The 24,883-nt window shown below is 33.8% G+C and overlaps 2 protein-coding genes and 1 long non-coding RNA gene across 3 annotated transcripts in view; 2 read left to right on the top strand and 1 right to left on the bottom strand.

Annotated features, from left to right (window-relative positions):
• LOC143915535 (zinc finger MYM-type protein 1-like) overlaps positions 1 to 968 on the top strand; it is a 2,614-nt gene extending 1,646 nt beyond the window's left edge. The window contains exon 2 of the mRNA XM_077436232.1: positions 1 to 968. This exon is cut by the window's left edge and continues 1,256 nt beyond it. Coding sequence (XP_077292358.1) covers positions 1 to 968 — 968 coding nt within the window.
• The window catches only part of LOC143915963 (acyl-CoA:lysophosphatidylglycerol acyltransferase 1-like), a 275,166-nt gene that overhangs the window by 162,596 nt on the left and 87,687 nt on the right, over positions 1 to 24,883 (top strand). Inside the window, exon 3 of the mRNA XM_077436786.1 lies at positions 18,409 to 18,623. Within this exon, the coding sequence (XP_077292912.1) occupies positions 18,409 to 18,623 (215 nt within the window). The remainder of the gene's footprint in view (positions 1 to 18,408; positions 18,624 to 24,883) is intronic.
• Positions 1 to 24,883, bottom strand: part of LOC143915964 (uncharacterized) — a 200,379-nt gene that overhangs the window by 110,220 nt on the left and 65,276 nt on the right. The window lies entirely within an intron of this gene.

The following is a 24,883-nucleotide window of genomic DNA, read 5'->3' as shown; positions in this document are numbered from 1 at the left end:
TTCCCACTGCTGCCCCTACACGATGGAACTACAATAGCAAAATTTTAAATATGATATTAGAATATCAAACAGAATTAATGGAAATATTTAATCAAATAATTAATGACGAAGACGAATGGGATACTGATGCTGTCATAAATGCTGAAGTCCTTCATCGTTATTTAAAAGAGTTTGAATTCAATTTCAATTTGCATTTATTTTCTGCAATATTTAATTCGGCAGATTTTTTATTTGAAATTTTACAAAAAAAAACCTTTGACATATCGTATTGCGTAAGTGAAATTAAAAAATTTGTAAAATATTTAGATAACAAAAAAGACGATTTTGATTCATTGTGGAACAAAGTAATAACTAAAAATTTTAATAGAAAAAGAAAATATGCTGAATGTGAAGAAGATGTGAAAACAACGTATAAACTTCACTATTCTGAAATTTTAGAAACTCTTTCAGTAAATACAACCAATCGATTTCGAGATATCGAAAATTTAAAATTTCTCGAATTTTTTAACGTCAAAAAATTTAAAGAATATGAAAATAATTTTCCAGATTTCCTATTTAAATCACTCCACCTAACTTATGGAAAATACTTTGATTTTATGAAATTAAAAAGCGAATTAATTTACATGTACTCAACGCAAGATTTTCATTTGAAATCTATAAATGACGTAAAGGAATTAATTGTGAAAGATGATCTAATAGACGTTTTGGAACAAGTATTTAGTTTAATACAATTAATTTGTACGATACCTTCCACGAGCGCATCGGCTGAACGATCATTTTCGACTATGAAAAGAATTAAAACGTTCACCAGAAGTAGTCAAAGTGAAGAAAGACTCTCTGGTCTTGCTTTAATTGCAATCGAAAAGAAAATAATGTCAAATTTAAAAAACAATAAAAAATTCTATGATGCGGTTATCGATGAATTTTGTAAAAAGGAACGAAGAATAAAATTAAATTTTAAAAAATAAATTGGTCGGTTTTTTTTTTCAAACAAGGGACAGCATCCCTTGTTTGAAAAGTCACCGCCCGCCACTGATGTATATATATGTGTGTATGTATATGTATATATGTATGTGTATGTGTGTATGTATATATATATATGTAGGTGTGTATGTATGTATATGTATATATGTGTATTTTTATATTTATGAATGTATGTATCTGTATTTGTGTATACGTGTAAGAATTTGTGTATATATGGATGGTATACATATATGTTTATATAATTGTCTTTGGCCAGGAAGGTGCATTGGGTTTACCTGTTAGGCCTTCTTGGTGTAAATTAAATGAAAAAATAAATAAAAATAAATAAATAAATATGTATGTATGTAGATATAGGTACATAAATTGATTTAATAATAAGCAAGGCATTTAGTAATTTGGGTTTCACTTTTTGAACTATCAAAGCCCTTTAAATCCCACAGTACTGTTGCCTTGTTTTTCAATTCATTTGTATTCAATTGTCTCCTGGAATTTGCTAATTTATTTATAATTTAGAACACAAATAAAAACGTCCCCTCATATTGATCCTTTTTTTTTGTTTCTTTTCTTACTTTATATTTCGATTATTTGATTATTTTTCTTAGTAATACATATGTATGTATATAATATACCATTGATATTGAAAAATATTTACATCTAGAACATATCAAGTTTGTTTTTAACCGAACTGCTATCATCATTTTTGATTTCTACTCAAATGGTGGTTAAATTTTATCTCAATATCATACATACATTTTATCAGATGATCTGTGCTAAAAATGTGCTCTGTTGCATTGCTCACTGTCGATCGTCGGTGGCAACTTGAGTTTATAGTTTATGCAAATAAATCTATTGAAATATTCGACGGTAAACTCAAGCGAAGTGTGTCGAGTCAATATATTCGCGTTTGTTTGATATTTTTATCGCGTGAAATTTATGTACAAAAGTGGAAGTAAAATATCGAGAGTTGGAAAAATACGGTATTAAAGAAGAATTATAGCAACACCTGTCATAGAGCGAAGGCTATTTTTGTGAGACTGCGAAAGAGACCGTTCCCGTTGATTTACGGGCCGCCACCGGAGGTGTTAAATTAATGGACGTTTCGAATAAATATACGGTCGGCTTGCACTCGGCTGGAAACGCTACAATTTGAGAAACGCCCGCTCCTCTCTCTCATTCAAATTTATGTCGTGTGACCTAACACAAAAGGTTCTCTCGAGTCCACCCCCGAGTGGTGAGCCAGTCCCTCCACGTGACTTGATGGATTGCCGAATCGTGGAGGGTGAGAATCGCCCAACACTTGGGGGCCAACCGTGGAAAAAAACAAAAATAATAGTAAAAAGAAAAATAAACTTGACATTGACACACCTACTACGACACGCGATGTTCGATTATGACGTTTATATCGCGGTCTGTAATCGATATTTTGGCGCGCGGTGCATCCGAGAGAGTGATGATACTCTCGCGACGTCTCAATCGTGGCGTGTGCGGCGTCTTTGTGCGAAAGGTCTTTATGCCAAGTCATGAATAAATCAGTGTTCGAATTGATATGATATTATTCTTTAATTTTATTGCTGGCTTTTAGTACATACTCGCTTTCGCAAAAATTTGTGACGAGGTTCAAAGATTATCGCCGACGCAAAGGAACGACAATGTTCGCACAAATGATAATAATTTTATAATAAAATTTTAATTCGATCAATATTCGTGCTTCTGGTGCGTTTTTGTAGAATAAATTTTGGATTTAAAGTATGAAATTATATTTCAATTTAAGCTATGTACTTATTTATTATATCACGTTGATAATGCAAAAAAAATTGTACTAAAGAGTAACGATGTTCGTGCAAACTTTGCAGTTTGTTTGTAAATTAAAGGCAACAACTTAATGGTTATTTTTTTTCAATATACGGTCAGTAACTTTTACAAAAATCTGGTGATAATGGTGGACTCTATGTATGTACATACATACATACATATATGAAAAATGAACGGTCAGTAAACCACTTATTGTTTTAAGTATTTTTTGACAATAGTCAAGCAGTCAGTGACCGATAATATAACTAAATGATCGTTTATTTACTGACGAAGTTATCGATCAAATAAATACATGTCTAAATTAAAAACAACAAATAGAAAAAGAAAGGAAGATAAACAATTATCCAAAATATACAAATCCATTTATCATCATCATCATCATAATTCACAGCTATTCACCATCCACTGCTGGATAAAGGCCTCTACATCATTCTTCCATTCTCTATTTTGGGCCACTCTCATCCATCCCATCCCACACATTTTTCTAATTTCATCCACTCATCTCCTCTGCGGTTTTCCTTTTAAATTCTATTGCGTACCATTTAAGCACTTTTGTGCATTTATCGTCCGTTCTTCTAACTACGTGATGACCCGCCCATTGCCATTTCAATCTCTTTACGCTCAACATTACATCATCTACCTTTGTCATACATCTAGCCCATGTATTCCGTTTTCTCACTCTTCTTTCGTTATGCCAAGTATACAGTGTTCCATATTTCTTTAAATGCGCTGAAGCTTATGCAGAATAAACCGTTTACGAGTAAAAAAAATGATTGAAATAAAAACGTAAAATTATAATTATATTATATGCAATATAATTTGACGTCTGTGAAATACTATAAACTAATTTATAATAAAACTTTATTATCTTCTCAATCACTACAAATGTCTGCACTTTCTAGAAAGTTAGCTTTTCTTGACTAGTGAAGATGGCCAGTCTTTATTGGCCGCTTCATTCCTTTTTTTGGTAAACCCGAGAAAATTTTCTTAGATAAACGTAGAGCATGATGTCCTTGTTTTATTGACGTCTATTCAGACATTTTAACGAAGATAGATTATCTAACGAATAATACTTAATGTTGTAAATTTATAATTTGTTGAAAGTATCGATTTTTGCAAAATTAAATTATCACTGCCGGTTTTTAATCTCACTCAGTTGCCCTGCGACACTTACAAGTTATTCGTTGGTAATTGTTAATTTTAATTATGCCGATCAGCAGTAAGTTATGTAATTATAATATTCTTAACGATTTCTTATAATTTATGTTAATTTAATGGATATTTAGATCAATAAGTGATCTAATTTGATATGCTTTTGTAGGTATCTATTTATATTATATGTTGATTGATATTTTCATGGACATAATTTGTAATTTTGTGGTGCCTACTGCTGGCACTTGTTACCCGTTTTGCGATTGACGGTCATTGTACAAGTCTTAGCGATAAGGTTATTGCCAATTGTCGTTAATGCTACCGGTGTTTACGTTCTGGGGGTATGATACGAATTTCAATGAAATTAATCATAGCGTTCGTACAAAAGGAGCCTTTTTCCCTTTCCGATTTTTATTCTGTTCGCGAGTCCAACGCGTTATGACACGAATATTTGACTATGATTTGAATAACAAATCAAGGTGTTCACGCGCCAAGGCCGCTTTTAATCCAGAACGGGCGCCTGAAAAAATCTGAAAGTGGAAAACTGGGAGAGAAAAATTATAAATGCGGTTTTCCCTACGTTTTCTATTAGGTGAGTGAGTAGATAGGTCGAGGAAATTTTCTTAGTGTTTTTGCGGTTATTTTTAAGCAATTTTGAAAATTGCATTGAAATCGCTCGCGCAAAGAAACGTTCGAGTGTTTTACAAACCGAGTGTCGTTCATATTGAAGGCGTCAGGGGTCAAAAACCAAACTTCATAACTGCTTACATATATTATGTGTACACGTGGGATTTTTTTTGTATTATTGGTAAAAAATAATTCGACTGTAATTTATCGGCTAGTCATTCAAATTTGGTATGCTGCATTTATTATGAGCCGTTTTATTTGCAAGTGGTGTAAGTCTAATTTTTGTGAAAAACCAGTTTAAGCTAAAATGTTTGTTTTTACGTTTTTCTTTTGATTGTCATTTTTTACATTATAATACTACATATACTTACTTGAGAAAATGACACTTCTTGAAATTTTATATTGCGTTTGTATACATTTTTTAAAGTTTTATTATATGTACATACATGTCCATTTTCAGTTCCAAAAACACTATTTCGGTTTGACTTAATTCACAACTTGCTATTCACAACTTTTAGTTTTATATGTCCAGAATCTCGGAAAAATAAAATAAATTTATCACGGGCTACCACTATTTTAAAAATGAAAAACATTAAATATCTTGAAAAGAAAAAAATAATGTTCCGATGCCACTTTCAAATATAACGGCTCATATGTACTTTTAACCTTAGTTCGAGTAAATTTTTTTTAAAAACTACAGCTTTTTTAATTTATTACTATCATGTATAGATGGAAAAAATGGTTCTGATACAATGTGCAAAATTTAAATTCGAATAATATTTATTCCAGTACAAAATGTGAAGGATGGTTTTCGAAAACTGTATATGTTCATATGTACATATACATACATAGTATAGGCAAGGAATCAATCGATATTTTGAGTATCAATAAATTCACTTAAATAATGTCGAATATAGGAATCGGCAGAAAAAAATCTTATTTATTTTCATGGCAGTCTTGCGTCTACATATCTGATGAAATCATTCGTAATACTTGTGAGCGAGGCGAACTTGCTCCGACTGCCTTATTTTATTTTATATATTTTTTTCGTAGCGCGTAAACTCGCCCACTTTGGGCTCCCGTTTCGCAGGTTTACGACCTCACCGCCCCTATTTTTTTTCTATTAAAAAAAAAACCTGACCTTTTTTATTGGCCGGTGGCTGCGTTCCCCACCCGTGCTCCGGCTCCCGGCAAAAGGTTTTTCCCTCTTAATGCGAACCGGCGGAGAGGCTTTCGCCATTTTTCCACTCTTGCCGCTCTCTCCTCCGCCCCGTCCACCCTTTTCGTTGAATTTTTTCAAGAAAATGTGTTTACCCGAACTTTTAACGCGAATAATGCCTCCCGCTCTGTGCGGAGCGCCTGCTGGCGATGAAGACCGTCGGCTGCAAGCGCCTTTACCTCGCCACTCTACAGAATGAACTTATAAGAAATGCAATTTATGCCGGCTGCGGGCGCCAAAAATACACAATTTACCGACGGCCATTTTGACGCCTAAATATGTAAAATTTCGCGCCGGAACCACTCCGGAAAACATGCCCATCCGTTGCTAAGAAAACCGCCTAAAATACCTTTGTTGAGTTGTGTTTCGTTGTTTATATGCCTACTATCTAAATATATCTATATACAAACATACATACATATATATATATATGTACATTCAAACATTCGTGCGAACAAATCCCTTGATATTAAACCGAGAAATGAATATGTAATGTCACAATTGATAGAACATACGCGTGTATTACCTTATTCTCATTCCCAATAGGTTAGGAGTGACTGCGTTCATTTTTCACTTGATTAATGTTATTTTTTTCGGTGTAAAACATCTTTATTTGTATTTTTATCAACGTCTATTCACGTTTACAGTATAAAAAAATAATTTCACAGAACCAGGTCTTCACATACCAATCTCTGCTCAGTACTGTTCTAGTTAAGATTGGTGTTTTTCATAGCTTCGTATTGAGACTAAAATATATCTAATTACAATGTTTTATTTTTTCCTTGTATTAATATAGTAACGTATGAAATTAAGATGAAGTGCATTTGGGGGAATAAATGTCGCTTTCAAAGTCGCCTTATTTATTTATGAATTAGGATTTGATATTTGATTATAAATGTGCTCTTTTCGTTATTGTCTCGAGTTTCATTCGGGGTGCGCTTTTCAGGTTTGTGTAAGTGGATATAATTTATATTCTGTTGATTTTTGATTAGTTAGGAATTCAAAAATCTGTCGCTTTGTAATCTCCATGATTAAAATCCAATTTTACTGCTTGAAGATGTTATAGCGTTATGAAATTCTTTGCATTTTAATATCGGATTTCTTGGGACTCGTCTTGAACGCTAACTCGTTTGTTTATATTTAATTAGAATATTTTCACTGGATAAATTTTCTCGAGGAAATCTGTTTCCCTTATTTTCGACAATATTTCCGTCTCTTGCGTTTTCTTTTGAAGCAATTTTTTTCAGTGTTCTTCCGAGTTTAGTTATTTAAATTTATTCACGGAAAACCGTGTAATTTCCTTAATTAATTGACGTTGCACACACTTTCAAAGAGGAATGTAAACGAGGAATTTTTAATTTGCTCAAAGAGAAAATTTCTTCGACGTAAATTTCGCTAAGTTTATTAAAAATAATAAGACAGATTTATTTTATGCGTAATTTTGATATAAAATTCAAAGCCCCGACGTTATATAAAGAATGCGCTGCATACAGGCTTAAACCGAAATATACTCATATTATAATTATTCTAATAGGCAATACGTCAAATTTGTGACAATTGTGACCCCTTGTAGTGACCTCTGTATAAATCCTAAATTGTACTTAATCGCGAGACATCCGTTTACTTATCGTTGTTCCTCTTTACATCCGCTCATTATCATATGATGGACCATTTAAATGACTCTCAGCGATACTTTGAACGCGAACCGTTAACATTTATTTATTTGCACATTATAAATATTGTACAATAAAATTTATCTGAACGCTTCACACGCCCATATTCGTAATATTGCGAGCGTAAATCACAAGCAAATTTATTAGGTAAAATTTAACGCGTTCGTATGCTACGCCGTGATGGTTTACGAGCGTTGTGTCTTAGCCCGAATAAATTACGCTCACACGTTGTACTACGCTTGTTGTGTATTTATAAAACACTCATCCGATTATGTGTACCTATGCGTGCGTACCCACTGCCGCTTATTGTAATCTAGGTGGTATGCAAAAATATATGTATATATCATAATCATAGTATTATATGTTCATATGTATGTACATATGTGTGGGTCGGCAAAACTGCGTACGCGTTATGTTTCGGCACGCGTTCAATTCCCATCTCGGAAATTTATTTATTTGAATAGATGAAGTGTGTGCAAGCAAGTCAACTTATATATACGTATTCGTTGATATCAACTTGGGGTTGGAAATCACATTTTTATCGGGTATTCAACCCTCAAGTGACCGGTTTTTATATGAACGTTAAATTTAAATTACATATGTTTGTGCTGAGAGTATCATATTTGTGATATCATTACACTTACATACTTGTAAAATTTGTGAATCCAATTTTATTGAAAATTTTTCTCTTCTGGAAGTAGTACTTTTTACAATTGAGCTGCGAATTTTTTTCCAAAATATTTCGGCGTATCAAACTGGAGTTTTATATCTAAAAACATTTATTTAAAATTAAGCAACAAAATAAATTTTACGACGATCTGTTAACCGGAAGTGGTAGTTTACTCTTGATCACATTTAATTATTTTTTCGATCTTTTTAAATGGGTGCCATTTTAACGAGATAAGTACAGTACAATCCTTATGTAAATAGCATGTAAATAAATAAAAAAGTTGAGAAATTTGGAATGGGACTTTTTCCTCTTAAAAATGTCAAGAATACAATCATTTGTCGTTTAATTTAATGTAAATGAATTTTATTATTGATTATTTAGTACAATTATTGGTATACTATATTTACTTTTTTACCACGCGTTTTATTTAATAGTAGTAAACATATCCAGCCTTAAATTAATTTTATATTATCTTTTAGAACTATTCATAATCAATTAAAACAAGGTAAAAATAGATACTATTGTCAATAAAACAGTGTTTATTCTCTCGTGAACAAAATACATTTTTTATTTTTTATTTTTATTTTTACATATATACCAGGAAGGCCTTACAGGTAAATCCCAATGCGCCTTCCTGGCCAATTACAAATACAAATGCAGCATTTTAATTATAAGTCGTTGAATTGCGAGACACTGAAAAAACTCGCAAATTAACGAGACATCTATGAATTGTACATAAATTTTTATTGTACATCAATCAAATTTCAAATAGTGGTGACATAGTAGGTAGGAAGGATTTTTAGCCAATTTTTTTTTTCCGGGAACCGTTTCAACAATGAAATCAGAGAAAATTGGCAAACTCTGATAGGAAACGATCAACCTGGAGTCACAAATCCAGGTCTGACCAACAGCATACTCTGAAAAATTCATTTTCATTCAGGGATTGAACCCGGCACCTTCTTGACGGTAAGCAGAAGCTTAACGTCCGAGCTATGCTGCTGGCTTATTTATTTAACATAATTGGGGGAGGGAGCAAAGCCGATAGACCCAAGGGGTTTGGTTTATCACAATGATAAAATAAAAATAAGAGAGAAAAAAGTAAACAAGAAACAGAAATAAGATATTGGGAAAGAAGAATTATAGAAATTCTTTTAAGTTTAAGAAATACATCTAATTTATTCTTAAAAATATTAAGGTTATCAGAAATTACTACATTATTGGGAATAATATTCTAAACTGAAACCACTCTGTTTGAAAAGAAGGAATATCTAATCAATTTATTCGATTTTTCTTTTTGGAGTATAAGGGAGTGACCTCCGAGGTGAGTGTTTTCGTTGAACGTAATAAGATTAGACATATTACATATATAATGATTATTTAGTATTTTAAAGACTTCGATTATGTCGCCTCTTATTTTTCTCGTCTCCAGTGTAGTGAGATTCATTCTTTTCAATCTTTCGTTATAAGAAAGTGATTTAAGTTCAGAAGGAATATTTGTAATTCTCCTTTGCACCCTTTCGATACTTATAACATATTTTTTTTAAATGAGGATTTCATATGCTAAAAGCGTATTCTAGTTTAGGTCTGATAACAGTTTTGTATATTTTAGATAATATAGTTAAGTTAAGAAAATTGATTTTTGTAGATTTACAAGCAAGTCTCGTGACTTCGACCATAGATACTAGGATAAAGGATTTGATTGCTTTTTTGATTATGATTATGTTATTATTTTGCTTTGTAGTTATTTTTATGACATCTGGTAGATGTTTCGTAGTATTATTATGTGTATGTTTGTATGTGTGTGTTAGGTATAAAATATTGTAGTTATCATACAGGTCGTTCAGGTCTAGCGTTGCGGCATGTGTCGCGGTTACAGGGTTAACCGAGTACTAGGGAAGGCTGAAAGATGTAGGCTAATTTAGAGGCTAACTCAACTAGCCTCTCAACCCCTCTTCTGCCCATCCCCTTTCTCTTACCCGTTACAAACCAGATCCATTATTCAAAAGGATACGCGGTGGCGGTTCGGCCTCAGCACGAAATGAAATAATCAATATTTTTCACATTAGACAGATGACTTTTGTAATCTAGCGGGTATTTTCGGATCGCTTTTCCTCTTTCATTCATTTATTTAAATTTGCCGCGCGCAACTGTGGAAAATTCCCCTCATAATCCCAGATCTTCTCAACTGACGTGGATATTATTAAAACCAGCGTTCTGCGGTCGTAGATGGGTTAGTGAGAATTTCGCCGCTTTTTTCGTTGCTTGTTTGTCTGTCGAAAATTCTACTTTTCCTACAGTAATAATATATGTATGTATGCGCTTGGATTTTTTTCTTATTCTAAATTGGATATAAATTTGTGTAATATATAGATGTAAACGTAACGAGTGATTAGTGTATTTCACGTCGTGAACGTAATAAATTGGATTTTTTACGCATATTAACACCTCCGAGCGTTTCATGTCAATAAAATATGCAATCTAATTAAACCGTTGGAATATTTCGTGAAATTATTATAAGTCGAACTATGTATGTGTAGTATAAAATTCGTTCGTATTATAAATCTTCAATACCGTAAGAAACGTACAGTAAAAAATCTATAAAAATATTACTGCTAGTACGTTTTTATATGAATGGTTATTATCTACTGTGCATTTGCATTATTTTTCTCGCAGGAATTCACCCTTGCACTTTACAATTTCATATTAAAATTCTTGTGTACCTATATTTGTACGTTTAGATATATCTATGTATGTATGCAGGTAGACACATGCATGCAGAATTTGCAATCTCGGTTTTGGCTTCTTTTTCGTGTGGTTTTATGACTGCTTGTCTCTCGCCCCTTTTGAAAGCAACAGTTTGACGACATTGTCAACCCGGTTTTACGTCTTCTGGTACGGAAGCCGAAATTTTGTCCTGTTCCGTTTGATGACGAACATTCGTCAATCCTGTTTTCGGAAAATCCTGGATGTGCCGCGCATCCGATGCTGCCGTAAATCGGAAACCGATTCCATACAAATACTAAAGTTGCTCCTATTTTTTTTGATCCGTGATGAAATCCGTGATGAAAGATGAATGAAATATTGGCAAAATCGTTCATTACTTTTATGTATTACGGCACGCTTTAGTTACATTAACTTTATTGATTTTTAACAATTGTATATGTAAGTATGTATGTTTTTATATAATCGTATCAGTTTTTGAATTAAAAATTATTTGTAAAAAAAATTATTATGTATCCGTTTTATACAACGTTTTTTTTCTTACTAATTGTCAGAAAACATTTTCGTTCGTTAGATAATTTTCACATTTGCAATTTTTCGTAAGTACACTTTTTACGTACGGTATCAATATTATTTTGCAACGTTGCATTGATCTTTTGAACTCACATTATTTTCGAATGTATTAAACTAAAATCTTTGTTGATTACACAAATTCTTAAAGCACGTTCTTAAAAAAAAGATGATAATCTTCTTTAAAATTATGTACATATTTGGCGTTTTTCAGTTCTTTCATTTTTTCCTAGCACATAGATCAAAGATCATACAAAATCAACTACATATGTGTGTATTTGAATTATTTTACAGTAATTTTGCGCGGTTTTCGGGTAATTTCTATAAAAAAATTGTGGATTATTTGCATGTGTATATATATGTATATATAAATAATGTATCCTGATGATGCATTTTGAACCTACTTACTTATGTAATATATGTGTGAAACTTTCAACTTTGTTGACATATCATACATTTGCACATACATACATATATATGTATGTACATATGTACTGACAATCGAGGGTTGTAACAATTGAACGGTACGTATTGATGTCTTCTTTTGTCATGTTTGTATTTTAAACGAATATCTGACATGTCTTCGGGCATTCTAAAAACGAACAATGAAAATGGATATTTGAATTTTCGGTTGAGATCGGACCAGGCGAAGTCGGTGCGGAGCGCTTATTTGGTTGCGCACATTGGATATCGTGTTCGATAGTGCGAAAGAACAAACTTGAGCGATATTTAGACGAGTCGAACAAAGAAAATGGCCAGCAGAAGAGGTGGAGACGGAGGAGGAGCTGGTTCAAAGATCAATATTGCTAAAACAAAGGCGATGTGTAACCGGTTTACGGAAATGCGGCTGCGATGGCACGCGTTTTGTACCGTTCGTTACTAGTAGAGCTGTTGTGCGCTATAATATAATAGCTGCAGTGCACCACGAAAACACTGCGAGCAACATACAACACCGACAGCCACAAACCGCAATAACAACAACAAAACGGTAGTTCCCTTTCGTTTGAGTTTTTTGGCCGCTTTGATTAATTGTCTGCGCACAATGGCGCTTCTGAGAAACGTTTCGCCTCAGTTAAAAAAACATGAAGAAAGAGAATATAATTTGTAACGCTGCAGTAGCAAAACGTATGACGGATTATGATTGTTTGCTGGGAAGTTCTTTCACATAAGCCATTTCTATATAACTAGGATCACATTCAAAATACTTATATATGTATTTGGAATTCATTCCAATGTTTTGTTTATACATCCATATATCTGGACTAAAATATACGTACATATGTGTGTAGTTTCTTACACACAGTAGCAACAAGTGTCAATATTCATTCTTTCGACATGTTACATTCAACATGTCGAACGGAACTCTCCAAAAACAAACACATTTTTCCTAGTAAATTTGTATCGCATATATTCCTAGAGAAGAATTTTCTGCCACTTGTCAAAACTTTTGTCGATGAATTTATTTTCAGATTTCATATTGGTGAAATTTAGCTACTTATTTTGAACTTGGAAATGAAACACATTTTCCATTGCCTATTTTGAAATTAATATATGTTTGTGTTAATAAATTGAACTTTAATTTTGACCATATTCAACAAATTGTCCAACTTTAGTTAAATGTAATCAACGTTAAATAAATTTATCAACAAATAAATTGCACTCGAGAAAAAATGTTATCACCGGAATTAAATTATTTACACTTTATAAAATCACACAAAGTTGTCAGTTTTTACTACCTTTTTATTAACTTCACTCTGTTATTTTAACCATGTTATGAATGAATGCTGTTTTTAAATCAAAAATGCCTTCGAAGAAAAAGATCTTCGATCAATGCGTTTTGCCAGTGATGACGTATGTATGTGAAACTTGGACACTGGATGCTGCACAAAGTCCAATTTACTCAAAGAAGTATGGAACGCTGTATGCTTGGCATAACGAGGAAAGACAGGGAGCGGAACACGTGGGTGAGAAATATGACAAGAGTAGTGGATATAGTGGATAGAGTAAAGAGATTGAAATGGCAATGGGTGGGGCACGTGGCTAGAAGAATGAACGAAAAGTGAACAAAAGACGTGTTTGAATGGCACCCGAGAGAATGCAAAAGGGTAACGCAGGAAGACCGCAGGGAAAATGGGTGGACGAAATTAGAAAAAATGTGTGGGGTGAGATGGATGAGAGTTGCGCAAAACAGAGACGAGTGGAAGCGTGTTGGAGAGGCCTTCATCCAGCAGTGGGTGGCGAATGGCTTTAGATGATGATGATGATGAAAAGTTATCCTGTACCAAGTGTTTAGGTGTACATATATATTTTAAAGCTAAAAGTATTCGAAATAAAGTAAAAATATGCCAAGTGAATAAATAGTATGTAATTTTGAGTGCAAGTAACCGAATTTAAGCTCAATTTACTTAGTGAATATGTAATATCTAAAATATAGTTTAATTATGTATTCCCCTTAAGATTTGTACTTCGTCTTAAATCAGTCAGTCTTCCTTTTTAGAAATCTGTGTTTACTCTTAACAAATATTAGAAGTACATATACATACTTGTATAAGTTGTAAATGACTGGTTTATTCGTTTGTTGTATGTAGATACGCTATTCATATTGTATCCGAAAGATATTGTTAGTTATAATATTTTTTGTACAAATTTTCAACTTCGCATGTATATAAATGTGGGTACGCAAACAACGGACAGACACACAGGGTTTTATTTATAGCATAATAAGGTTTTGGGCACGTGCCGCGGATATTTGCTTTAGCAATTGAAGCACTTCTACTGTTGGGACATGCGTACAAGCACCGACTTACGTGATGGAAATACACAACTACAATTTCGTTTAATTCCTCCCAAAATTGTGCGACAAAATTTCCCGAAATATATGTACTCGTGTGTATTTCGAGTCGAAACTACCGTTTCTTTTTTCCGGTACACATACATGTGTACTCGACCGTGGCAAGGCCATACATAAATACTCTTTTTTCTTCGAAAAAAGGGCGTCCAAGTACGTCTCGGAAGGTGAAGTTTATTTAATTTACACTCCATTGTGGTGCAATGCTCACGTTATTAAGTGAAGAATGCAGGCGGTCGTTGTCTCCTGCACTAACCTACGGCCCGCGTGTCCATACCGGGTACAATTGGTACCATTACCAAACCGCAGCATCTCAAACCGTGTGGCCGCGGTGGTATAAAATTTATTTTACCAGGGAAAAGTGGAGCGTATAAGCCTTCGACTCTGCAGACTAATTTGTAGGCAAATCACTCGGTTATGTTTGGTGTGCTGGGAGCTGGGAAACGGTAGGCCCATCGGGTCGACCTTGCTCAGGCCTAATTTGCATGTTTAGTCGGAAGTGATCAGTGCTTGGGGTGCGATTCAATTTAGGGGCAGAATTCGAAATTTCGGCTGGCGGAAGACAACTTGAGGATTTTACGTATGCGCGTGTTTGTGTTTGTGCGCCCATAAATTAGGCCTTATATAATAGGTACGTTTTAGTACGTTTTCGTCGTGCTATTTTAGCGTATAAATCAATTGTCGGCCTGAATTCAACGTATTATTTATCTCGGTTTTAATTCAATCGGAATTATGTGTGTTTAATCGGACCGTAATCGAAATTGTTTCACTTGCTGAATAAATCGTATGATAATACGTTGACTATTTGATTTAAATATTGTCATATTGCGTTTTGCATTTTTATGTCATATTTGCATAATTTGAAATTAATAATAATTGTATCAGATCATCCGTGGCGCTATTTTAATCACGCGTCACTTATGGATCTGTTATATATTAACCTAGATCAATCGATTTTTTCGCAAAATTTTGTTACCAATTGTTTCCGATCTTTTTGACACAGCGACCCATCGAAAAACCGAATTTCAAATAATAAACTTTCAGCAGTGTTGAAAAAGGTTTACTTACTGTTTGATTATTTTTAGATCTAATATATAATTTCGAAAGAGACTTTGTGTGTATGTATGTATGTATGTTTTGGTTCATAGAATCCGTGACGTTAAAATTAATAAAAAACAAATGAATATTCAAATACATTTAATAAAATGTTTACTATTAGATTTGCCATGTTTAAGTGGCTTATTCCGGGTTAAGCCGGGTAAAACTACTAGTATTATATAAAGTTGGAATTATAGAATATTTTAATTATATTAAAAACGAAAAGATTGAAAATATTTCAATTTTCTTGTTTTTGCAGATTTCTGTATGTATGCGATTCAAATAAAAAAACGTAAATACGCGATTCCTATTAATCAGAACATCTCAGCTGACCGATAGGAATCGAGTATTATTCTTTCTGCAAACAGTCATGAAATAAAATATAGGTATTTCGCTAATGCTTCCATTTGCACGGCCGTAGTCAGGATTTTTTAAGGGGTTGAAACACTGGCGCAACTGCCCTCCCCTCAAGCGTTTTTTTTTTTAGAGAAAAAACTAAACTGTTAATAAGCTTCTTTGTTCCCAGAATTTGCGGAAAATTGGTTTTAGCGTATTTTTTAACGGGATTTTTTGTCATGTAACGCGGTGGAACGGCGTTCCGGCACCCCTTTTCACGGTATTTTTAATTTTTTAAAAGCAAGTATACGAAACAATATTCACGCGTACATAATTAAAATCCATGTTTATATAATTCGTCAAAAGAGCAAAATTCGGCATAGAAAAGCTGCTATAAATTTTATTTAAATGCTATTTTAATAGAATTTGCTTCAGTAAAAAGCTTGATAAGAAGTAAGTTTCTGAATTTTTTTTAAAAGCCCTGTTGTATATTAATATTAGTTACATATTCTCTGGCACATTTGAAATAAATAGTTATCGAGTGAATTCGTGCGACTAGAAAAGTCGACTTTTCGTCATTTTTATGATTTTTTTGAACCAAGTTATCAAATTAATTAATCCTGATTTTACTCCTGCGGCACTTTAATACGATTTTATACAAAAAGTTTATCAAAATATCAAAACATATTCACGTTTTTATACATTTTGAGTGTCCATAAATGTTAAAAAATTTTCACCCCAGGAATTGAATTTCAATAAAAGGGGGGGGGGGGGGAATCGCCTTCATATCCCTTCCCCTGGCTACGGCCATACACATGTGTTTATTAAATATGAGATTTGGACATTTTGACATTTGGGATTAGGACATTGGCACATTTGAGAGTAGGAGTTCAACACACTCTGTGTAATAGTCCAAATGGGGCCAATATATGTACGGAAGACACTAACTTGAAACTATGAAGGAGAGTGGAAGTTCTCCAATTATAGGTTGTCAACGGGGAATATTTTTGGCACATACGAGGGGCTAGTACAATTAAACGTATTGCATTTGAATTGCAAGCCACAGTTTGAGTGTACTTGGCCAAGTCCGAGTGTTCCCACGCCCTTTATCCTCCCGGTCGAGGAGGTGACTTAATATCGACACAGCCCCGCCCGCGAACTTCCCCATATCCCCCCTGCCTCGTGCCATAATAACCCAACAACAACACCGCTATACTATACGAGATTGTCGATCCACGTCGGAATCTTAACACTGGAACGGCCGGACGATTTCGCAATTGGACGCGCCTTTCGATATTTCACAAGGACGACCCACCTACCATCTATGTATGTACCTCTACCTCTTGTCCTGTCTCTAATAGAGCATTTCTGTTCGCGGTGCTACGGCACGAAATGTCGATGCTCGCCATTGTTGCACACCACGCCACGGTGAGATCGTCCGGACAGATGGTAGATAAGTCTTTGTTTCCTCGTGCTTGATATTTATCGAACAAACGTTCTATCAATTAAAAGCTCGTAATACCACCTCTCCTCTCTCTCCCTCTCTCTTTACTTGTCTCGATCAGTCCATCCCGCACAGTGGATTTTTTCGGTCAATTGCTCTATCGATTCGAGTGCGATTTTGTAGGTATTTAACAGACGTGCACGTTTCTTCGCTTCAGATCCATCAAAAAAAAAAGTACATAAATATGTATATTCAATACGAAATTGCTTCGTTACGAGGGCGTATAAGATGGCAATAAAAAATTCCCCATGACCGACGCGTATTATAGTAGATAATTGTTTGTTATGGATTTTAGTTATAGGTCGTATCTGCTATAACGGAATCGTATATATTTTGTTTTGTGATGTGCTTTTGTTCAATTTTAGAAATATTTCCGAGTTCAGTTTTGTCGTCTCATTTAGTGTTAGATGATATATTATTCCGTTTCAACGCGGTTGACAAGTGTCAGGTTGTTTGCTAGATATTGCACTCTACTGAAATATTTCGCTGGTATTCTTCCCCTGGCTAAAATGCAACGGTGAATTGCGAAAACCCGATCATCTCTTTTCCTTTGTCGTCTAAAATAAACGCTGTATTTTATTTTCGTCGCTAACTCCAATATAATTGAATATAAACTTTGATATTGGATATTGCTTGGAAATATATTAAAATTCATTTTACCTGTCGAGTTTCAGTTTTCCATGAATACATTAACGATTTCAATTGTACTTTGTGTATTCTATATTATAATATTTTTGAAACTACTTACTAAGCTAGAGGCAACATGTTATGATACCATAAATGTGAAATACATTATGTTCTTCCATTATCCAAGCTGAGTTGAATAGTTAAAGAGTCTCTTTGATTAAAGCTCACATAAAATAAATTATACGACTTTAAATGCCCATTAAAGAAAATTGCATTAAATATGTACTCGTATTAGAATTCTCACTGTCCTCAACAACTCTATTTAATTCTGATAATTCTTTTTTAAATGGTTCAAAATTCATTGACAAAATAAATTTTTCAATTGTAAAAGACATCTTATATTATCTATTTAAATTTGGACTATTGTGGCATTACAGGAATGTATGTACATATGTATGACCTTGTCTGATTTAATATTCATTAGTATTAGTTTTGATAGTATTTTTTTTGGAAATTTGTCTTGTGTGTCAAATATATAATTGTTTTAATATTTTTTTATTATTTCAGTTGTAGAAGTCGGCGATGAGATATCACCATGCTGTGGCGAGAGAACCTTGGTGTTGGCGAATCACCAAAGCACTGGTGATGTACCCGTGCTGATGGCAGCCCTGAACGCTCGAACTGGTGTCCTGTCAAGGCTCATGTGGATCATGGATCGACTCTTCCGGTACACAAACTTTGGCATTGTCAGCGTCCTGCATGGAGACTTTTTCATAGCTTCGGTAAGTACCCTATGATAACATTTCATATCCGGCTTAAGCCCCCTTCTCCAGCCAGTAGACATAAACCTGCGTGGAGCTCGGCGATTGTCCCAGATTTTATTACCCGTATGTTTTTTCCTCATTCAACTTCCTCTTTTATTATTGGTGTTCCGGTCTAATTTATTCGCTTTAAAAACTGCGATCATAAATTTGCGTAGGTCCATAAAGGGTCCGACTCACCCGACCTCCGGTTGGCCTAGCCTCAGTTGACTAACTACCCTCTATTTGTTAACTTGATTTGTGATAAGCTCAACCCTACTCCCTTCTTAACAATATAATGCCATTTTTCTTATTCGATCACCTACTACGGTCATTAGGGTTTGGATTTATTCGTGACAAAGGAACATGAAGTGCATTCTTCTGAATGAATATTAAATATTTGTATGCATATGAAGATACTTCAATTTCGAATTCATTTGTTGTTCGTTTGTTTGCAATTAAGGTACGCGAGCGTGCATTAAATAAAAATGAAATTAATCATTTCTGAATCTTAATTTAATGAATATTAATGATGCATTTTAATATGCAACTGTTATAATTGTAATGTGAGCTGTATGAAACTGCTTCGTGATTTATTTATTACGTTTTGATTTTCAAATTATTTCGCATATATTTCAATGAACGTGACGCGACGTTGATGGGTTTTGAAAATTTGATTGAATTGATTTTTCGACAGTACTCGATGATTGAGTGCGACCTAAAATCTAGTTTTCACTGGTATTTCCTTGATTGATTTTGATTGATATGATTATTTTGATATTTGTGTGAAGCTTGACCTATGCAATGCAATCGTCCTTGGCTCTATCAATTTAAAGTTCAACTTATCGCATTCCGATCGATTGCCATGTATAATAACAGCAGATTTGATTATCATAAGAAAGAACGACTTTTGAATAATGCACTAACGCCAAGTTTTCGCTGTTGTGTTTTGCTTTAATTATGTCGACACGAAGAAACTTTTTGCCCTTAGAGTTTGTCTCAAGTTCAGAGTGTAAAAAGTTGCCAGTATCAAGCACATCTGGAGATTTTGGAAGCAGTTTGTCGTACTTTTAGTACAACGTGTTTTGTCTAAAGTTGCCGCAACAGTTATGTCAAGATAAAGTTTTCATTGATACCGTCTTTGTTGTCGTTTTTCGATGCATCTCATAGTTTTCAAAAACTGACGTTCGCCGTTGTTTAATGTTGAAGCTTTGTTTGTTAACTCTAATATAAATATGTATAATGTTTTCAACTTGAAGTGCTTAGTCTGTGTTATCGCTGTAATATTTTGGTCATAAAATTTATAACTGACGTTTGATTACATCCATTGTGTCCCTCGATGACTGATTGACTTTTAAACGCACTTTATTTTGACAGCGAGTATAAAATAACGAAAAAAATATATAAACAAAAAAAATATGCAGAGGCGCGGCTTGAATCGTTAATCATAAATTTATTAATGACCGAGCATTAATTACATCGCTCGGCTTAGAGCAATTTTCGCGCCTGAACCAAACGAAAATGGCGGAAGTTTTCTCTCCGCGGACCAAAAATTTGCGTTGTAATTCCGTTATTTATTGCCACCTACCTCGAGCTGGCCCTGGCCCTTGCCCCTGCCGCGTCGCCGATTAAATTAACACCGTCTGTTCCGGCCCTGGCCGCTCGCGCCTGCTTATTGACGAGCCAGTTTTCCCCTTTAACATATGTACATACATATATCTTCACTTCTGATCGTGACGTCCCGAGGCCCGAATACCCTGAACCCAAGGACTGCTGTAATCAATTTCAGAAGTGTTCGGTCGTGCGAGATGCTATCCAGCACCTCTTTATTCAACGACTTCCAGTAAAGATCTGTAAATACTTTTCAGGATTAAGTGTCGTATGCCGGTGACAGCCATGGACGGAACTTTGCAGGACGCTGCTGACTCTGAATATTGAGATTGCTTTTCTTTTATTAAAGAATTATTTCATTAATTAAGGATTGTACTCATATTTTATTTTGTAAATGGCAGAGACAAATTTTTACTCAACGGAATAAATATAACAGAGTCCTTCTTATCTTAAAATTGAAATTCGGGAACTGTGTAAATGCATTTTATTAAATCAATTAAGTTGAAATGGGGCAAAAAATCTTTTTTTTAAAGTGAAAACTTCTAAAATCATACATATCATACATATATGTAGTGTTAAATACGCGATTGATGTATGTACATATATTTAAAGGAATCGGTCTTTACAAGGCTATTTTTATTAATCATTAATTTTATTACGGTTCGTTGGATTTAACTGTGCCACACATCGCGTGAGTTATTCAATTGGTTAATTTTTGAACTTTTTCTATGCGTCGGACCTGTCATTCTCAATAACTTCGATTTCGCTGGGTAAAAAGTTTTCCTGAACACCTGTTAATGTTCCTAAAAGAGTTTTTCCACATTCTCTCACACATTTGCACATCACGTACGCCCACGCAAAGGGGGAAAATGGGGTAATGTGAGTGGGAGGGGAGGGGGGGGGGCAGGTTGAGTCCGAACAAAAGGAAAATGTCTCAATGTGTTTAATTAAAGGAAGTCTCCTGCGGGACCGCTTCATTACTCCACCTTTCGTTGAGGTGGTGAGCCGGGCGAGTTCAGTCGGTTTTCTTCGTTTTCTAATTGGCCGAAAATGGAGGAAAACTCGGGCGTTGGAAAAACAATAACCCCGCACAGAAGTGACGAACCGTAAAAACAAAGGCTTTCTTCGCGGTGGAAATTTACGACGAGTCCAACTTAAAAAGGGGTTACGATGGAAAAGTCTTCTCGGAATATTTTCGACAACACACAAAAGCGAACGCGCACACATACATTTAAACGTACAAATGCCGATTTAATTAAACCGAATTCTGCACTTAAAATTTCTACATTTATTGCGTTGTTTGAATTCCCCGTTTGTAATAGAAATTCGGGAAATATATGCATAATCGTTTGGTGAACGATAATGTTTGCTGTTATCGAATATTGGAAAAGCGTATTAATTAGTTTATTCTGTTTACCGATGTGAAGGGTTAAATGCAATCAGTAGTCAATTCGATTTAATTTTATTATAAAACATGCAAAGTTATGTGTTGAATAAATATGCGTTCAAAGCAAATTTGTCCATTTGACATTATTATTTTTTCAATGTCCAATGTTCGTAAATTAAAAAAAAATAACATTACCATCCTCACTAATGAGGAATATGATTAGTAACAAAACTTTTATTATTATTAGAATAACTAGATCGGCTGACATTTCTTAATCAATTTATTTAAATAGAAATGATTTGTTTATCTCTTTCAGATAATAATAATATAAATCAGTGATCCGTTATTCGAATTTCGAATTTTGAGACTCCGTCGTTTTAGTTTTATTTCATTTAAAACTTGTAAAACTATTTCTGTGTCTTCTCGTTGGTTAATAAATATTTAATCTTTATCAAATACTAATTAGTGTTTTTACCCGGCTTCTCTCGGTATTTGTAATATAAACCGCTTAAACATGGCATTTTATTAAATTTATTTGAATAGTATTATTTTATTTAAATTTATTTGAATATTCATTTGTTTTTCTTTGAACCAATAATCGTTACATACCAAGTCTCTTTCGAAATTATATATTAGATAAATAAATAATGTTTATATATTTTTTTCTTCCTTTCTCATGTTCTCTACAGTAAGTATTCTTCAAAAGTAACTATTCTACAAAATAGATCACACTTTTTTTTCGTTAGATTATACATACATATGTATATTATATGTATGAACATACATATATTTGAGAAGCATTGTTTGATGACTAGTTTTTTTTTTATGAATCTGCTCTCGGAAAGCACCCCTCTAACGAATCTTTTACTAGGGGGATCGGGATAAAAGACATTGTTTGAAAATTAGACACATATTTATATGAAGACTTATTGCTGTGGGGTTTGGGGATATTGCTCATCGAGCGAATCCACTCCTCTGATTTATGTTCCCTGCTTTTAACAATTTGGACGTCCTGCGGGGACTGAGAAAAATTACCACCTAGCCAAGCAAGTCGTCCTTGTCCATAATTACCAAGATAATTCGCCAGTTGATGTAAACGTACACCCGATATATAAATACTCTTGTTCGCCATTCGATCAATATGGCTTCCCCGTATAAAGTTTCAAGGAAACCTCTTCGTTCGTTCGCTCGTTCGTTTCATCCCCTGGAATCCAGTGTGATATTCAACGAAAGACACCCTGTTTTAAAGTTTCCGATCCTCCCCCTGCTCGCAGGCGAACGTTTGGTGTCCCTACTCACGTAACTCGACGTGTACATCAAAATACAAGCCGTTCTCAAACGTTAAGAATGTTCCGAACCCCCCTCATAAATACTCTCGCATATATAGAGACTATCTACAAACTGAATTTATGCACGTTAAACAACTCTAGGGCTTTTCAAACGATGCACCGAGTTGTTTTTTTCTTCTTTCGGAGTATCATACTGTGATTAACTCTCTTTTTCACATGAAAATCTGTCTGCGTTGCAACTCTATAGTTGTGCAAATAACGAGGCAGTTGCAGACATGTTCGTACGGTCTCAAAGTTGAAATTTTCAAAGCAAACATATCTCTTTTATGAACCCCTCTCGAAATGGACGTCGTCAAAGTGCTGGAAGTGGTTTCTATTGGGAGGGACGCAGACCGCAAATAATTGCTTTTGCAAACAAAAATGGCTCCGTGTATGAAAGCGTTGCCTCTATGTATTTGCGTTTTTTAAATGTATCAATTGTATACTATGCCTTCGCATAAGTGGATATATGTAATATATTGAATTTCAGTGTTTTGGTTTGATTTATTATATTGAGTTTTTTCAAATTTAAATAATGTTCCTCCTTTACATTCACGTACACTGGTATATATTCATATTTGAACCTTCCCCCTTAGTGCTTACATTAAATTTATTTTTTTGTCGGAGAAAGTTTTATAATACCCCGAAGAAGTGTTTCCGAAGTCACCGGTGAGCTTTTTGACGTGCGTGCCAAGACGCGGTGTGAAGTTTTCCGCAATTGTTTTTTCGAGTGTAAAGAAAAATACTGAAAATTTTAATTTGATTACCGATTTCCTCCAGGGTAGACTTGTGCACCTGAAAGAATGTTGTAACCAGCGAGCTGAAAAATATGAAAATTTGTTTTTTCATTCCACGGCTCACATCCGTGCTCAACTTATGTATACATATACATATACATACATACATACATATATATGAACAATAGGCTGAAAAGATAATCGCATTTTAGAATATTTAATCAGGTTTTTTATAATTTAATTTATATTTGTGTAGGTAAATCTGATTTGTAATACGATCGAGTATCAGATGGCAGGAAATAAGACAAATATTTAAATTATCACGTATTATAAATTAATCGAATTTGTTTCTTTTTATGTTTATAGTAGAAAATGCTTTAGACCGATAAATTTTGAAGATATTTGCGTACATTTAAATATCGAATAGTTAATAAAATTCGACTCAAACAACAAAAAAAATCTTTGAAATAATGAAAAATATGATCAAACTGGCGTATATAGCGAAACAAATGCAAATATTGAATTTAATTTGTCTAAATTGAATAATAGAATTTAAAACTGAATTGTTCGTATAGTACACAAAAAAGTAAAAAACCAAGGAATGTCAAACTTGATAAATTGAAATTGAAATATAATAAACGAGACCCTTTCTTTGATTTCGGATCAATACGACTACGAATATACCCTTCTACTAGATTTGTTAATAATTATGTAAATATGTAGGTCAGATTCAGTTTTTGAGCGTACGAATAAATACATTGAGAATCATATATGTGCCCATAATTATGAAAGTGGTCTAAGTCAAGAAAAAAAAATTTTTTTTAAGTCGATTTTATCGTTAAATATCGGTTATATTGTAATATGTAATTGATTAAAATTTTCTTGACTTAGACCACTTTCATAATTATGGGCACATATATGTACGTATACTCGCATGTAATTATCTTGACTGTCTTGACAATATATTTGAGACTTTCAAGTGGCAGTATCTTTTTAACCTTGTTGAATTAATTCTGATTGTTCCTTTTCTTTTTCAACATTTTAAAATTCCAACTCTTCGTTTAACATATTAGGTAACGTACATACATAAATACAGTCAGTGTCTACTATTGCATATTTATATGAAAATTTAGCAGTATGCTCCGATGACAAGTCCACGAGCGATTCGGTTCGGTCATA

Source organism: Arctopsyche grandis, chromosome 8, assembly GCF_051622035.1.
Source record: "Arctopsyche grandis isolate Sample6627 chromosome 8, ASM5162203v2, whole genome shotgun sequence".
In the NCBI taxonomy this organism is placed as follows: Eukaryota; Metazoa; Arthropoda; class Insecta; order Trichoptera; family Hydropsychidae; genus Arctopsyche; species Arctopsyche grandis.
This window is presented reverse-complemented; position numbering and strand designations above follow the sequence as displayed.